Here is an 18,686-nt window from a genome sequence, read left to right as displayed (position 1 = left end):
AGATGATAATCTCTAAGATTTGGAGACTGGCCACAAGGAACTCTGCCCTCCCAGACTGAGGAGTGGAGGGGAGGGCCTTGTTGCCATAACAAACACAGGGTCCTGGGGCGCCATGGGGGAGGGGAGGGCCAGGACCGCCAGGACGCTGCAGAGCAGAGGCCCGAGTGGGAATGTGTGTGTGCTTACGGGAAAAGCACACATCCGTGTATGGGTACTCGTATGAGATTGCATGTGTGTGAATGTGTGCTGCACGCACACCCACGTGTTCGTGTGTATGTGTGCACACACACGCTTCCAGAATACTGGGATGGGAATGAAGGAAGAGTTCCTCCCCTGGCCATGCAGTGAAGGTGGAAGGTCGGGCCTCTAACAGACTCCAGGCCTAAACTGAGGGGCAGGAAACTCGAGAGCCTCCAGGGGCCACTCAGGGCTGAGACCCAAGATGAAAGTGAGGAACTGAGGGGCATAAAATGGAGGCTGCCAGGCTTCCAGGGAAGGGAGAAGAGGACAGAGGGAGACATGGGGGAGCTGGGAAAGAGCTGGTGAAGGCCCAGGGTGGAGGGGCTGAGCAAGGCCTGGTCCAACACGGCAGCCCGGGGAGGGAACGAGACAGGCTCTGGAGGCTGGGTCTCTCTCACTGACCCGCTGAGCCGCCCTGGGCAAGTTACTTAAACTCTCTGAGCTTCTGATTCTTCTTTGGAAAATGGCGTCATGAGAAGGGCCACCTGGTAGGGCCAATCACGGTGGAAATGAGAAAACGGGCCACCCTCAACTGAGCAACCACTAATAGGTAAGAGGTGAGAGGCTGGTGTGGCCAGGGGAGGATATGAAGTTAAAGGTTCTAAGACAAAGTGAAGGGGGAGATTCCAGGAAAGACTTAAGTGGTTCACTTGGTGATAAGCAAACAGTACTGGGGGGCATGAGCCCTCGAAGGAAAGGTCAGAGAGAAGGGGCCCGGGCAGGAGGTGGGGAGCCTGGACCAAACCCACAGAGGATTAGGTCTAGGGGAGAACACTGTACCTGTGGAGATGGCCACAAGATGGATTTCAATCATAAGCTAAGAATAAAGCATTCCAGAAAAGCACATAACTCCCCAAGGCAATAAGCATTTTGCCGTGAACAAGAGGTGTTTCTGTTTTTGTTTTCGTTTTTGATTAGGTTTTATCTTCAGAAGCGCTGTATTAAAACCAAATGAGTTTTTAATCTTTGATTTATTTACAAGATGGGCAATTTGGTAAAACATAAGAACAATTTGTTAAGCATGTACCTGAGTTATTTATTCAAAATGAAACCTTTATTGAGTTCCTACAATGCTCCGGAAACAAATTCTGTTGATAAAATGAAAGAGCTGGTCATTCACTAAAAAGATGCCATTCTACAAATTGTGATCTGAAAAATAAACAAATTGGTATGAAGTCAATGAAGAAACTCCCTTAAAATTCCAGGGAGAATATAGAATATTCCAGAAAGAACATGAATCGGTGACCAAAAGCTTCCATCCCAGTGCTAACTCTGACACTAACTGTATCCGTTCAGTTTCCCTTCATTTATCCAACAGAGTCTCTCTGTGTGAGTACTGGGCTGGGCGCTGGGCTATACGGTGGCCTATGCAGAAGACAGATAGCAAACAAGCCAGTTATCTTGTGAAAAGTGTTTGGAAATCAAAGTAGAAGGTGCCGGGGAATCTATGACCAGGGGTCCTAGCCTGGAGGGCATCCTGCAGGACGTGAGCTTCCTAGCTGGGACCCGAAGGATGAATACGATTCATCCAAAGATTGCAAGGGCAGTACAAGCAGAGAACAGCTGTGAGGGCTTGCGCACACAGAACTCAGCCTCTGTGGATAAAGTGAATGAGGTGGACTCAGTAGTAGTTACGGCAAACACGTACTCAGTACTTCCTAAGGGTCTCCGTGTTAAGCACTTGTTATACATGAACTGACTCATTTAATCCTCACAACAAAAACATGGAGTGGATAATCCCTAATACCTTCTGCGTAGCTCTGGAAAGTGAGGCAAAAAAGCCTAAGTGATTTGCCCAGTGCAGCTTTTTTCTTTCCTCATAAATTTATTTATTTTATTTATTTATTATTTTTGGCTGCATTGGGTCTTTGTGGCTGTGTGCGGGCTTTCTCTAGTTGCGGCGAGCAGGGGCTACTCTTCGTTGTGATGTGCAGGTTTCTCATTGCGGTGGCTTCTCTTGTTGCGGAGCATGGGCTCTAGGCACGTGGGCTTCAGTAGTTGTGGCTCGTGGGCTTCAGTAGTTGTGGCACGCAGGCTCAGTAGCTGTGGCTCACAGGCTCTAGAGCACAGGCTCAGTAGTTGTGGCGCATGGGCTTAGTTGCTCCGTGGCATGTGGGATCTTCCTGGACCAGGGCTCAAACCCATGTCCCCTGCATTGGCAGGTGGATTCTCAATGACTGCGCCACGAGGGAAGTCCAGCAACGGTGCAGCTTTTAAGTGGTAGACCCCGCACGTGGACGCAGGCGGTCTGGCTTTAAAATCCACATGGCCGACCACCGTGCAACCCAGTCCACAAAGTTGTCACGTTTTTTCAAACTCAGTTAAACAAAAAACCTCTGATCTATATAACCAGCACCTCCAGATATGTGCTCAGGCCCTGGTATCTCCAGCAGCCCCCGATATGAGCAGAAGTCGCTCCCTTCTCGTCTGCCTTGCCCTCTCTCCCCTCTCCAAGGAAACTTAAAAGTTAAAACAGCTTCTTAAAACCCCCCACCAGTACAGGAGGGGCTTGCTTCTTGTCAGTCCCCTAAGAACAAAGAAGAGTCCCCTCTCTTGCCCCATAGTCCTCCCAAGTGCAGAAGGTCCTTCCCCAATACTGATGAGTGAATAAAGACACGGCTCTGGGAGCAGCCGTGCTGACACACAGGCTCCCGTTCACTTTGATCGTCTGTGTCTCTCTCCCTGTCCTCGGGCCCCTATGGCTTGTCTCTTCCTGCTTAGGGGATGGCGGTACTGTGTTACCCAGGTATGTTTTGTCTGTACAGTTTGATTGGACTTCGTTATTTTGAATGAACAGAGGAATCTCAAAGTAGCCTCTTGGCAGAATCAGTATTCTTGATGATGGATGTGAAGAGTCAACGCTCTTCGTACAATAGGAAAATCATCAGATTTGGGCACCCTGCTGGGTGAGCCCGGAAGAGAAAATGAAAAAAAGAAAAGAAACCTTCATTAGATTTTAAACCGAAAGCGTCTCAGGTAATCCTCAAATGGTGTAATGAAGAAGTTAAGACCATATTCTAACTTTGCAAAAGTGAACGACAACCCTGTTGTAGAAGACACAGAAGCTACGGCACTTCCAGTTTTAAATGAAGTTCTCTGCCAGCTAAGGAAATCTGCTTTATAGACGTTTAGTTTCCTTTTTTCCCTTCTACTTGTAATAGTTACAAGATTTTTAAAGATTTGCTTCCTTTAAATGATATTTAAATGGTTCTGGAGAGATAATTAAATATTTAGATTTAATTTCACAGGAAATGAGGGCTCTGCTAGGCATTAAGTTGATGATGACATGAGGATATAGTACCAGCCTCATCAGGAGCTGTGCTTTTTAAAGCATCCTCTAACACATAACCAAAATCCCTTTAAATCATATAATGTAGCCACCAAAATTCATCCTAAATCCTTTTGGAAGATCCAAACTGTTTGCTCAGAACTCTTCCCGCCAGGGACTCCAGGACATCTCTGAAATGCTATCTAAACTCTCTTACTCATTTGAAAAAATCTAACCTCAAAATAATTTATGAAATTCACTCCACCTCCATAGCGTAAAGGAGAAGATTCTCCAGCACTGAAAAAGGCTACAGCATATAGAATACCAGCCAGATTACGGCTGCTAAAAATGAGACGTATAGAACCTTTCAAAATCAAGACAGTCCAGGTACAGCCACCCATGAATATATTCTAAACAAACATTTTCCTGTGCTCTCAACCACCTAATCACCTATGCCCATGTGTGCACAGGTGACACTCATTAACATGATTTCTAGAGAAGAAAACAACACCTGTATTTCCAATCTTCCCTAACTTTAAAAGATCTGAGCCTTTGCCACTATTGGCTGATGAATATATTTCCAGGGAGGGGGGAAGTAGACCGCTGGAGATCAGAGAGAGAAAAAGCACACCGTCTTTGCTATCAAAACATTATTAAATTCATTCCTTTGACATTCTGACAGTAATTGCACTGAGAGGGATTGGATTTTGTTAAAATTACTTTAAAAGGGTTGTTGAGAATTTCCTGTGGGAGGGACCAGCGAGCGATGCACACAGCCTTTGCTGGCTTTCCCTTTGATGTCCTCAAAGCTCCAAGCTCGGTGCACAGCTGATCTCTGACAGCACGAAACCCTTGTAATAACACCTTGAGTCTCTTGGAAAGCTCTTCCCCGGGTTCTGTCTTCTGCCGTGACCAGCTGAGTGGGTAACCCAAGCTGATTCATTCCTGAGGTTTCTGCCTTTGTCATCTTAGTCACCAAAGACAGAAGCAGAAGCACTTACGACCATCATTTTCCTAATAACGGCAGAGCTCTGACACGGCAGGTTACACAAGGGTATTGTTGGAAAGAGCCAAAAATAGCATTATTCACTTAAAATTTCTGAATGTTCCCTTCCTTGCTGATCGAAACTCAAAGAGTTCTAATGAATCGTGATTTCGTGACAATGTGTGTGACTAAAAATATGTACAAGGAGAGGTTTTCTTACCTTAGTGAGAAAAGGATGTGCCTGAATGTGGCCTGGCCAAGGCTGGCTCCCTCCCCCCAGTGCCACCCCTCTGCCCCTGAGCCCGGGACCTCCCCACAGTGTCCTCCCGAGCCCGGGACCTCCCCACAGTGTCCCAGATTCAGGCACACAAGGTAGAGCATCCCCCGGTGTCAATCCCATTGGTTAAGTTAAGTGAAAGAAGCCACTTATAAAAGACCATATATTGTTTCCATTTATATGAAACGTCCAGAATAGGCAAGTTCATAGAGACGGAAAGCAGATTGGTGGTTATTACCGGGGGGCTGCTGGGAGGGCTGGGAATACGGGGTGACTGCCAATGGGTACAGGGTTTCTTGTCTGGGGTGATGGAAATATTGTAAAAGACACAACTCTGTGAATATACTGAAAATGACTGAATTGTACACTTTAAAATGGTGCCTTTTATGGTATGTGAGTTGTATCTCAATACAAAAAATTTTAAACGTATGTGTGTGCATGTATATATAATTCCTTGATCTTGCTTTTGTAAATGAGAATCAAACATGAGCCCTAATTTTTCTCAACAACCCGGAGTAATTATGAATTATAACTCCATGAAGGAAGAACTATGCATTAATTGGTGAAGTCAACACTTTCTTGGGAGGGAAAGAGGGCGCTTTCATTTTTTGATTTTATTGTATCATATTGGCCTTATTTAGTCTAGCACTAAAAGTCAGCACCCACCGCCAACGGCAGCACTGCTAAGAACCCTGTTTCCACTCAGTCTGCTTGCAAAGCTCCTCCTCAGGAAGGAGCAGTCTGTTTAAAAACAAAAGTTTGATTTTCATAATTATTTGCAACGTCGGTTTGGCTTATGGAGAACATGCCTAACTTTCAAGGGCAAGTTCACACTTCACGTGGTGATTCAATTCCATTGAATGAAACAGCGATTAAGCAACTACCATATGTAAAGCAAATACGATGAAAGCACCATCACTCGTTGAAAAAAACAATCTCACGCCATCTTAACACTGATGCTTCTTTCAGGTACCTGAGCAACTGTTCTCATTACTTTGCAAATAATAATAATGAGAGCCGCCAACACTAAACATGCCCCTTACTATGTACCTAACGCTGTCCCAAGCTCTTTCCGTATATATATAGTTTTTCTTTAATTTTTTCTTTTTTTTTTTTTGGCCACGCCGTGTGGCAGGCAGGATCTAGTTCCCCGACCAGGGATCGAACCCAGGCCCCCTCCATTGGGAGAGTGGAGTTTTAACCACTGGACCACCAGGGAAGTCCCTCTTTCTGTATATTAACTCATTTCCCCTTATACCAACCACGAGATAAGTATCGTGAATATTCCCATTTTACAGAAGAAGAAACTGAGGTTCAGAGAGGTTAACTAACTAGCCCAGGGGCACACAACAATTAAAGGAGAGAGCCAGGATGCAAACCCAGGCAACTCGGACTTCAAACATTATTCTTTTAACCTCATGTCAGCATTAACCCGACTCACAAAACAAGTCCACGAAACAAAACTTCAGAAAAATTGTAAAACAGGCTGCAAGGACTCAGCCTTGCTTGGAGCACGCTGAAGCACAGTGCCGTCCACTCAGCACAGAACTGGTGATTGGCATCGTGGTGTGGCCCTTACCTGTGGACCACCCCGGCCCGGTGCAGGTGCTCCACCGCAGAGATGAGCTGCCTGATGTACCTACGGGCTTCGGATTCCTCCAGCCGCTTCTTCTCATATATCTTGTGCATCAGGTTGCCCCCAGGACACAGCTCCATGACCAGGTAGTAGCTGTTTTCTGTCTCTAAGATGTCAAGGAGCTGGGTAATGTTAGGGTGGCGGATCATCTGCTGGATCTGCCCCTCTCGCCGAAGGTTTTTGGTGACATAGGTGTCTTTTTTGGCTCTCTTCTTGTCGATGACTTTTATGGCCACCTAAGGAGACACCAAGAATATGGCTGTTGTCAGACACTGCAGGCAAAGTTTATTCCCTGACTCTTCACAAAACCCTAGGAAAATACATAGCTGCTCATCTGCACCAGGAGAAAAACTTTATCTGAAATAGCATCGAGGGAGAAAAGAAAGATGTAACATCAGCGGAGATCAAAAGATTCAGTTATGAAGGAGGAGAATGAAATTTACTCAAGCAAACTCAAACGGTGGTCCGGAAGCCTCCGTGAAGAGTCAGCGTTGAACTTGGTTCTCCGCAGGGTGAAACACCAAGTTCTCCTCCAGCAAAGGGCCCCTCCCCGCTCCCTCTCCGGCCTCGCCACCATCCCTCCAAGTTGGGTCCCCCCATGACTCCATTTCTGAAACGACCAAATCTGCCCCATCTTCAGTTCTAGGGCGTGTTTAGGGAGCTGGGGGATGCAACGCCCAGTGATGTGGCACCCCTGCCCTTCCTCCCAACCCTCTCTCTCTGCCCTGGACCAGGACCTCAGGCCAGGCTACCTCTGTCCAATGGTTACCTCTTTCCCTGTGAATCACTGCACAGGTTATCTCTTGGTCCCAAGTCCAGAGAGGTATCTCAACTGCCCACTGGATGCCCCTCCTGGGTCACTTCCCCACAATCAACATGTCACATGTGTGGACCTTCCAGCTTTGTATAAAGGGAGAGAAGGGGGGAGGGAGGGAAAGGAGAATGGAAGTAACGATGGCATGAGGGAGGGGAAGGGAAGTTTGTCCCTTCTGCCCAAGCCTGCACCCTTCCCCACTCTCCCTTCCTTCAACGGCTGTCACCAATCCACTCACCCGGCCTTAAAACACACCACCGTTTGGCCCTCTTCTTTTCTTACTATGTCTTCGCTCCTCTCTAATGTGACCAGCCAGGGACATCATGTCGATGACTTCTGCTAACTGCCTTCTTCACTTTCCCTTCCTCTCTGTTCCCATGCCAGGTCGGGTTCATTTAGGACCTTGTTTCGCAATGCCCCAGACGCATTGTCTCTACGTGAGACTCCAGCAACCCAAGGGATGTTCTCATACAAGGCTACCAAGCCACTGGGCTGCAGGACAAAAACAGTGGACCTTCCATTTCTATTTATTTCCTTTTTTGTAATTATATTTTTTAACGGCTTCATAATGCACTCAATGTACAGAGGTATGATATAGATCAATCAGTAAATGATTGATAGATGATAGATAGATACACGTTTGCAGCAAGGGGCTCAAACGTTATTTTCTTGACAGAAGTTTGTAATAAAATAAAATAAAAGTCTATCCACCACTAGCCTAGACTATGACATCAGCGTGCTACCTCTTTTTCTCGATGCTCATCCTGGCCCCTTGAATTCATACTCGAAATCAGTGGGTCTGGAACTCTGATTTCTTGCTTAAAGCTCTTCGGCGGCTCCCTGCTGCCCACAGAGCAAGGTCCACAAGCCTCAGCCCAGCCCTGAAGCTCCCTCCCCATCAACCCCGCCACTGTCCAGCCCCGACTCCCAGTTCCCCGGGGCGGGTCTCCTCACTGCCCAGACCACACGTTCTGCTACTCTCCAAGCTTGCACTCACAAGCCCACTTCACCCCTTTAAATCTGCCTGGTCCTGCAGACGCTAACTCCAGGCCCACCTCCCTTCCAGGAAGTCTCTTCAACCCTCCTTTCTTACGCTCTCACCACACCCACTGTCTGTGATACCATTTAAAGCTCCTACCCCTCCCTTAAAACAGGGACTGCTCCCCCCTCACCACACACAGCACTTTATAAACAATGAGTGAACAACAGGTCACTAACTGAGCACATCAGTGAACCTTTTTTTTTAACCATTGAAGCAAAAATAGCTGTAACAGCTTAATCTATTATCTCTTCTGGGGAACAGTCTTTTTTTAAGCTTTTTTTAAATTGTGATATAATTGACCTGTAACACTGTATCAGTTTGTACAACATAAGGATTTGGTATATGTATATATTGGGAAATGGTCACCACAGTAAGTTTAGCTAACATCCATCACCACAGTTACAAATTTGTGTGTGTGTGATGACAACTATCGAGATCTTCAGTATTAGCAACTTTCAAATATACAATATTGTTAACTGCAGTCACCAGGCTGTACATTACATCCTCAGCACTTATAACCAGAAGTGTGTATCTTTGGACCACCTTCACCCATATTAATGGAGGTTTTCAGGCCCTTAAACCAAAGATATGACTAAGAGGGGACAATCAGCCATTGGACCAGACAAGCTGGGGGCCTGTACTGTCCCTGGGCCATGAGAGGCTGGTGCTGTCAGCCCACAGAAGTGGGCTGTAGTTTGGCCTACGAGTCCAGTATATATGAAACTAAAAGCTTTAAAAACTGTACTCATTTGTGTGTATATATGTATAACACATACGTGTACATATATATACATACAAATATATACCCATATCTTGTGGAGGTGGAGAGAAAGAGGAATGCTGGAAAGTACAATTAGATTCTGTCTTTGCTCGAGTCTACGTTGCAATGTTTTAAAAATTACTCTTTGGCAGTGAAATCCTCAAATGTACTCTGAATGAGTAGTCTGAAAACCCAGCAGTAAAACGATCTGCCTTTCTTAACAGAGCACACAATTATTATTAGGATAATTTATTTAGCTCTTTAATTGCCCGGAGTAGGTTATATAACAGCCACCCAAAGACGTTAAGGCCCCATCCGTGGACCATGTGAAAGTGACCTTATTTGGAAAAAGTGAAGGATGTTGAGATGAGATTCACCTAGATTATCTGGGTGGGCCCTAAATGTCATCACAAGTGTCCTTATAAAATAGAGGCAGTGGGAGATTTCACACGAATACACAGAGAAGTGGCGAACGGGGCAGAGATGGCAGGGATGAGCCACAAGCCAAGGAATAATGCAGCCCCACCAGAAGCCGGGAGAGGCAAAGGACGGATCCCCCTAGAGCCATCAGAGGGAGCATAGCCCTGTCGACACCTTGATTTTGGCCCAATGAAATCGATATTGGACTTCTGGCCTCCAGAACTGTGAGAGAATGCATTTCTGTTGTTTTAAGCCACCAAGTTTGTGATAATGCATTACAGCAGGAAACTAACACACCAGGTGTCTGTTCCACCATCATTTGCCATCTTGGTTCCCAAGTTCTACTGTTTCTGAGAGTCCCTCAGTGAAAACCCTGAACCCTTAGGCAGCCTCACCTGGAGAAGGTTTTCCATAAAGCTCCCTCTCTATTTTTAAACACCCTTACTTGTAAGCGACCTTAAACTTATAAGCTCTGCATTGATAATACTGAAAATGTAATCCGTTCTTGATTACACAAAACCATTTAATCAACTTCATCTGTAACAACTGAAAAGGGAAAAACTGAATTGGAAGTTAAGGAAAAGGCAGTGATCGATGATCAGCAAAGGGAGGCATCTAATTTAATTTGACGGTAATCAGAGATTTACAGGCACTAATTCTACCCGGGGGGAGCCCAGGGTGATGATGGGTCTCTAGCTGAAAAGATAAACTGCTTTAGTCAGGGGAGTTTTAAAGAGTAAAATTAAATCTGCACAGACTGACTGAGGCCCCAAGTCCCAGGACCACACTGGAACTCCCAAGCTGGTCGTCGAGTGTGGGAGGGAGGGGAGGGGAGGGTGTCAGGGGAGTTTCTGAGTTGCATCCTGAGCACGTTGGGACAGGAACTTTTGCTGTGAAAGGTCAATAAAACGAAGACTCCAACCCTTCGATGGATCCAAGTTGCAAAGCCTCCTGAAATTTTACAGAGGAAGCCGTTTTCAAAGATTGCCCCCATATTTCCGAGTAAGTAGCAAAGTCTTAAGGTGCTAGGAACTTAGTAGAGCGAGATTAACACAGCGCCAGTATACCACAGCTGAAACTGATCACTCATCAACTTCTTATTAAGAAGTTGCACTTCTGTGACTTCCCTGGTGGTGTAGTGGTTAAGAATCCACCTGCCAATGCATGGAACACGGGTTCGAGCCCTGGTCCGGGAAGTTCCCACATGCCGCGGAGCAACTAAGCCCGTGTACCGCAACTACTGAACCTGTGCTCTAGAGCCCGTGAGCCACAGCTACTGAGCCCACGTGCCACAACTACTGAAGCCTGCGCACCTAGAGCCCGTGCTCCGCAGCAAGAGAAGCCACCGCAGTGAGAAGCCCGCGCACCGCAATGAAGAGTAGCCCCGGCTCGCCGCAACTGGAGAAAGCCCGCGCGCAGCAACGAAGACCAAAGGTCACCAAAGAAAAGAAGTTGCACTTCTCACAGTATGGCAACTCCCACCCCACCTCACTCCCCAGGCTCCCGCCAAAAAAATACCTATCAATGATGGATAAAATCAGCAAACTTTTAAATAACTAAACTCATACGAAAGAACAGGAGACCCTCCAAGGCCAAGAAAAAAAAAAAAAAAAAGAGTGAGTAGATCTAAGATGAGGAGAGGGCAGCTATGGGGTAGTGAAATAGAAGATACAGGAAAGAAGGAGTGACTGCAAGGAAGGATCCTGAGGAGGGAAAGGAAGAGGTGGCAGAGCGCTCTGCAGGGATGGGAAGCACGGCTCCCTCCCACACGGGAAGGAGGAGGGACCGAAAAGCATGAATCCCAATTCTCCAGGAGAGGCGCCAGCTGCGGAAAGGTATTCATGTTTAATGGCCCCTGTGACGTATTAGGAGAAAAATTCCAATATAGAATTGTACTTAGAATGCAGGATGCACAAAATCACATGGCTGCAATCACGGCACACACTCCCACAAACCAATTGGTACCTAAGATAACGTACATAAAGCACTCAGTACAATGTCTGGCACATAGTAAGAGCGCCTGAAATTGACATTCTTATTATCATTATCATTTTACTTTCACTGAGGCAACCTGTAGAGGGTGAAAAGCATTTAAGCTTAGTTCAGCCAAGAAGAAAATGTGCACTTCCTTGACCTGTCGCTTTGGCATATTTAAAAAAAGAAAAACAAGCTTGAACCTCATTTCAGCGTTTTGAACTCTCTGGAATAGAGTTGCTTTTAAATCCCAAGGAGGAGGTTTAATATCAGTCTAGTCTCTCATCTTCTTTAAATATTGACTTAGTTGAGACTGTCTACGTAGGATCAGAGTTAACAGGATTTAAAATTCATCCCTTCATCCTGGATCACCATTCACTGCCTTTAAAATTCACTCCTCTGAAACACATCGAGGGTTGTTCACATAGCCGATCTCCAAAATGAAAAGGCAGATGCAAAATGGATGGATCTTCCATACAACGGAGAGGGAGGGAAACACCGATCAAAGAAACTACTCTTTAATATCACAGAAATATACATATATGTTTTACCCATTGTACAATGTATGCTGTGTAAGTTCAGCCTTTCTTTAATTAAAGCAATTTTATACCACGATGTTTTAAATAATCAGAATGCACAGGGAATAGGAGGCTGTCATCAGCAGGATTTTCTTTTTACATGGAAATTAGCCAAAAAGAGCTTCCTTTCCAGAACATCTTGGTTTCTTAATAAATACTGTATGTTAAACTCAAGTGAATCTTTTCGTCTTCAGCAAACATTTATTAACCACCTAAAATATACGTGACACTGTTCTACATGCCAAGAGTACACCATGAGAGAGATATGGATCTTCAGGCCCATTTGCGGCCATAATTCAGATTTTTTAGAGTGGTTTAAAATGACCATCTGTCATGGGCTGAACTGTCTCTGCCCACACACCCCACCCCCAAATTCACCTGTTGAAGCCTTAATCTCTAATGTAACTATATTTGGAGATAGGGCTTTTAGGAGGTAAAAAGGTTAAATGAGGTCATAAGGGTGGGGACCTAATCTAATAGGATTGGTGTCCATATGAGAAAAGGAAGAGATACCAGAGATCTCTCTCTCCACACATGCACAGAGGAAAGGCCATGTGAGGACACAGCAAGAGGAAGTCCATCTACAAACCAAGAAGAGAAGCCTCACTAGGAAGTAACCCTACTGGCACCTTGATCTTGGACTCCCTGCCTCCACAACTGTGAGAAAATAAACGGCTGTCACTTAAGCCATCCAGTCTGTGGTCTTTTGTTATGGCCACCCGAGCAGACTAATGGACCACCCGAGCGTCGTACAATTCTACTATGCAGAAGAGTTAACTGTAAGAACCAAGGGCTAGCGTCCATTCTCCAAGGACTGGGGTCAGATCTGATAGTTCCTTTCCTGCCCTCCCCCAGTTTTCCACACCCCGGCAGTTCAGAGGGTGGAACGGCACAGCAGCCAGACATACAGATTCCAAGGTTGGGTGCCTTGACTTCAAAGCCTGCCTCTGCCACCCGGTAGCTTGGGCCTTAGTTTCCTCGCTGTTATAAAAAACGGAGTGGGGCGGGGCTTCCCTTCCCTGGTGGCGCAGTGGTTAAGAGTCCGCCTGCCGGTGCAGCGGACACAGGTTCGTGCCTCGGTCCGGGAAGATCCCACATGCCGCGGAGCGGCTGGGCCCATGAGCCATGTCCGTTGAGCCTGCGCGTCTGGAGCCTGTGCTCCGCAACGGGAGAGGCCACAACAGTGAGAGGCCCACGTACCGCAAAAAAAAAATACAAAAAAAAAACGGATGGGGGATAATAGTACCTATCTCGTGGAGATGCTGGGGATATAAATGAGGAAACCCAGGAAGGATGGTGCGCACCGGGAACATTTCTGGAAGCCCTCGGTAAGTGTCCACTGTTAGGATTTGCATGTCTTGTGCAGGAAGAGAAGCCAGGAAGCCCCTGCCACCTAGCTTCCATCCCCATCACTCCCCCCGTCAGGGTCCCCGGTGCCTCTCGACCACCCAGTCCACAAGGTCACTCTCCCTCCTTGTCTCCTGCTTTTCCTCCCAGCCCAGTCTTCCCAAGGTTCTGCCCCAGGCCCCATCCTTCCTCACATTAGGGATGTACAGTCCATCTCCTCCACTTCCAGGACTCCTACAACCGTCCATATGCTGACCAGTCCCAACACCTCCATCCTGCTTACGCCTCTTCCCCGAGCTCTGACGGCCCCGTGGACACCTCCCATTTGGGTGGTCCACTGGCTCTCCAAACCCATCACTTCCCCCTGGCCCTCCCTGGGGCTCCCCAGCTCAGCCTGAAGCACCTCCCTCCATAGGTGTCCTTGCACCCCAACTGTGCATCCGCCTCCATCCAGCGCACCCCTAGTCCCCCATCTAGTTAATCACCAGGGCCTGTCACCTCCACCTCCTAAGACCTCCCCACCCCCTCTCTTCCCCCATTCCATCTGCTGCTTGCTGCACCACCAACCTCTCCCGCCCAGATGTCTCCCAACCCCGCCCACCACTGCCTGAAATTCCCTCCCACACAGGGCTGTCTGGGTCAGGCCAGCTCCCAACTCCCACTCCTCTCTCCAACCTCAGATTACAGTTTGCTTCTCCATCCCAGACTGGCTCGGGCCACCCTGCAGTTCCCCAGCTGTCACACCCATCACACACACCCTTAACGGTGTGGGACACCCTCCATTGTCATTTCCAGGAAGGCAGGACTTGCCCAGCCTCCCCACTTTTGTGTTCCTGGCTTCCACACTGTGCTTGGCTCATTTAGGACAAGTAAGTGAGAGAAAGAAAAAAAAAAAGAACAAAAGGTCCCAGCAGTCTGCTACAGTGGGTCAGGATGGTGAGCTGGGGGTCATCTCTATGCCTGCCTTGGGTAAGCTGGCAGCTCGAGCCCTCCCCTTCCTAAGCTACAACACAGGCAGACCAGAAGCCTTCCCTTCAACCATTAAGGTTATAAAACGTGATGCCACCTGTGGACGTGGTTTCAGCTCGTGCGTGATTGTGATGCGGAAACACTCCCTTCCCCTTTTGAGAGATGTCACCTCGTCAGAGGCTTCCCTAACCAGCCTAATTAGCGCTGCACCCACGCCCTCCAGCCCCGCCCCCATGGCAACAGTCATAATCCCCTTACTCTGTTCTGCTTTTCCACTGGGCTCCAATAGGACATTCCTCCTTCACAGCATCAAATTCTCCCAGATTTGGGGATCAGCCCTGCCGATCACCCTTCTTCAAGCCTCATCCTTTTCGTAGAATACTCTTCCAGAACCTCAATCCCCGTTGTCACTTCAAACAGTGCTCACCCTTCCACGACCTGTGCCGAGCAGTGTCAGGAACAGAGAAGAAGCTCAAGTAACGTGTACTGGACCAATGACACAGCCAACAATTGCGCAGGTTAAGGAGAGAGGAAGGGAGAAAGGGAGGGTGGGGGAGAGGGAAGATGGATGGATGGCTCCGGTCCTTCACACTTACACGTGAGCTCTGTGGATTCCCGGATAGAAGCCAGACGATGTACCCTAAATGCCCACGCTAGAAAACAGATTAGATGACATGGAACAAACAGTATCCTTGGTGACCCTCTCTGGGTGAACCAGAGCAGACAGAGAAATTCAGAAACCCTGCTAAGCTAAAGGCGGTGGATTGTGGTCCCCTGCTCACCACGTGTGGACTGGAGCTGCCCAGCCATCCTGCTGCAGAAAGCAGTTTCTTACTTCCTGCGAGTCTGGCTGAGAGCTGGGAGAAGTCACCAAGGAGAAGGGGTGCTGGAGGACACCCATGACCAGCGGTGAAGTGTGCCGTCTGGGGACCTGGTGTCCACCACAGAAGCAGCCTCATCCTTCCCCCTCGTGCCCACTAAGTCCCTCCTGCCCCAACATCTTATTCTGGCTTGTGCCCCTGCCATGTACCTTCTCCCTCCTAAACTTGTCTGAACCATCTGTCACCTTCTCTAGAACAGCTAATCTAGAGGGGCAGGAAAGTTCCCCCAAGGCAAGGACCACCCAAAAGCACCCAGAATCCCCATTTCTCCCTGAGAAAGAGCCAAAGTCCTGACAGCGCCTGGACACCCATCTCCCTCCCATCTCCTCTCATTCCCTCTGCTCACTTGCGGGCCTTCCTGTAGTTCCACGAATGTGACAGGTGTATTCCCGCCCTGGCCACACACTCTCTCCCTCACCTCCAAGACTTGCCAAGACGTCACCACTCAGAGAGGCTCCCGTGACCCACCTATTTACAGCCACACCCACCTGGCACTCACCCTCCCCTCGATCCAGTCTATTTGTCCCCATAGTGTTCATCACCTCTTAAATCCTACAGAACTCACTGACTGAGTGTGGAATCTGCCTGACCCATGACAGCTCTAGAAGGGAAGAAACAGTTCTTTGTCTCCTTTGCTGTCATGTTTTCAGCATCCAGAATCGTCTCTGGCTCATAGACAACATTCAATAAATATTTCTTGAATGAATGAATGAATGCAAGTGCAGTTGGAAGAAAAAGATTCTATTAACTATATCAGAACCTGTTATGGACCAAATTGTGTCTCCCCTCAAATTCATATGTTAAAAGACCTAACCCGCAATGTGACTACTTGGAGATGGCTCTTTACAGAGGTAATTAAGGTTAAATGAGGACATAAGGGTGGGGCCCTGATCCAATAAAACTGGTGTCCTTGTAAGAAGAGGAAGAGACACCAGGGATCCACTCACAGAGAGAAAAAGGCATGCAAGGACACAGCAAGAAGATGGCCATCTGGAAGCCGAGGAGAGAGGCCTCAAGAGAAATCTAACCTGCTGACACCTTGATCCTGGACTTCCAGCCTCCAGAACTGTGAGACGATAAATTTGTTGTTTAAGCTACCTAGCTGTGGTATTTTGTTAGGGCAGCCTGAGCAGACTAATACAGAATCTTCATGAAAGTTATCAGTGATGATAGGATGGCTTGCTCTATAGATCTCATTACAACAATAATATCTAGGTGACCATGCTGGCTGAAGTGAGTTAAGCAGGGGTGAGCTGGAGGGGACATCCCAAAAGCCACGAAGAAAACAGCAAGGGACTGAGGACTCTGAGGCTCTAGCCCAAGCCTGAATTCGGTGTAAAAGGGCTGAAAACTGTGGTGATTAGCGTGACCCAGTGGGAAGATTTGAAAATAAATTGGTTTCACGCCTTTTTCCCCGTAGAAACAGTGTATGTGTAAATGCATTGGAGTAGAGAGTGTGCCTGTGTGGAGGGTACTTACTTAACAGAAAGCAGAAAATATCCCCCGCTGGCTTTATAATTAATTTCAGGGTAGCTCCAATTCACAGAAAAATGATGTTGGACAGCACACACAAATCGCTCTTTTATGAGGGCCCATTAATTACTGCTATTTATGTCACAGAGCACAACAGCTCTGACCCCTGGCTCCCCGCCGGCTGTCTTTGTGGAAATGAGGGGGGAAAGTTTCTTTCCCCAGTTTAAACAACAGAGCTCATTAGGGCTGATCTCGGTGATGAGAGCAGAAGTCAGTGCTGGGCAGATGTGAGCAGAATCCAGCTCGCAGTATGGGGCTGGGAGACCCTCCCACACCCACCCTGGGAAGTTCTGAAGCCACCATCACCGGGGTTCCCTGCGCCCTGACTCCAGCTCCGACTGAGAAAGCAAATCACGTCCTGACACCTTAGAAACATCCCGTGGGTGGGAAACCAGAAACTGGTTCCTGCAAGGAGGAAAAATGCAAAGCACAGAATTTTGAGAGAGCTATGTAGACCAGCCAGGCTGCCCACAAAGGGCAGTAGTTGTGCAGTTGTTGGAATTCCTATCAAAAGCCCGTCTACTTAGTTAGAATATGCATGCCTCATCTGTCGTCAGAATGTATTTATTATCCACAAGGATAAAAGTAACCCCCAATTTCCTGCCCAGTTGGAATTCACCAAAGCTCATGAATCCTATGGGGAGATGAGAATTAAATGATGAATTAAAACAGGTAGTGCTAGAATCATTTCTCCCTGGTTTTGGAAAAGGGTCAAAAAGCCCCAGCTCAGTAACAGATTACAAGCTTTTTAAGACCATGGGTAATTCATCTTGGTATTCCCCACAGTGCCTGGCTCCGAAAGCACCAAATATATTAAATCGATAAATATATTGGTTAAAAAACTGAATGTCCATTTGTCTCAAATACTCTTCAACTCCGATCCCCCCAGGAGCCTCTTCCTGCTCCAATCCTAACTCCGCCCCACTTTTTAATGACCCAGAATGTAACTCGGGGCCAATATGGAGGAAGCCACAAATTACATCATCTAGAAGCAAATCGATCCGTGGAATCCAAAAGATAATGGGATGGTTAGGCTTGACTACCCCTCGCCAGCCATCAATGTCAACTGGCTGGAAACAGCAACTCCCGGCTGCCCGCGGGACACCCACACGGAGAGCCGGCATCCAACCCTCCCATCACAGCCTCTCCAAGATCATAACCGCCATGCTCCTCCTCTGAGTGAACCGCTCTCTGTGCTCCCCTCACTGAGGCCATCACCATCCCCACCGATTGGCTGAGCACTTGACTCCCTCTCCTTCTCCCCCCCAGCCCCCAATTCCCGTGGCAAACAGTCACCAAGTCTCTTCTGGAAGTTTCCTTCCTCGCCACCCCCACTGCAGCTGACCCAGCCTCCTAAGGGCTTCCTGGCGCTCCCTCAGGTCTCCACCTTCTTCCTTCTCTACACACTGAGGCATCAGAGGTTTCTTTCTAAGGATGGCTATGATCATCTTCTGTGCTCAGAAACTTTTAAAAGAAACTCGATCCCTTGAGGAGAAATTAAAACTCCTTCATGATCTGGCACAAGCCACCACGCCCCCTTACCTCCCCCTCTGCATATTTTTTTTTTGAGCAAAATTTTGACTAGCTTACATTCTATCAACTTTCATTTAGCCCGACTGCTGTCAGCCAAATGACATTTTCATTCTTTAAAGGGTTTCACATAATAGTCATAGTGAGACATATAGTCATGAAGTTTTTTTTGTTCTTTATTATTTATTTTTATTTTCATAAAAGACACCTAATATAAAATCAAGCATTATTTTTTTAATTGTCCTCAAGTCCATTCTCTACATCTGCGTCTTTATTCCTCTCCTGCCCTTAGGTTCTTCAGAACCTCTTCTTTTTTTTCTTTTTTTTTTAGATCCCATATATATGTGTGAGCATACAGTATTTGTTTTTCTCTTTCTGACTTACTTCACTCTGTATGACAGACTCTAGGTCCATCCACCTCACTACAAATAA

The 18,686-nt window shown here is 47.3% G+C and overlaps 1 protein-coding gene across 1 annotated transcript in view; it reads right to left on the bottom strand.

The window, feature by feature from the left end:
- The window catches only part of HUNK (hormonally up-regulated Neu-associated kinase), a 112,149-nt gene that overhangs the window by 60,844 nt on the left and 32,619 nt on the right, over nt 1–18,686 (bottom strand). The window contains exon 5 of the mRNA XM_024758412.1: nt 6,350–6,642. Within this exon, the coding sequence (XP_024614180.1) occupies nt 6,350–6,642 (293 nt within the window). The remainder of the gene's footprint in view (nt 1–6,349; nt 6,643–18,686) is intronic.

The sequence above is a fragment of the Neophocaena asiaeorientalis genome, unplaced genomic scaffold, assembly GCF_003031525.2.
Source record: "Neophocaena asiaeorientalis asiaeorientalis breed wild unplaced genomic scaffold, Neophocaena_asiaeorientalis_V1.1 scaffold45, whole genome shotgun sequence".
Classification (NCBI taxonomy): domain Eukaryota; kingdom Metazoa; phylum Chordata; class Mammalia; order Artiodactyla; family Phocoenidae; genus Neophocaena; species Neophocaena asiaeorientalis.
This window is presented reverse-complemented; position numbering and strand designations above follow the sequence as displayed.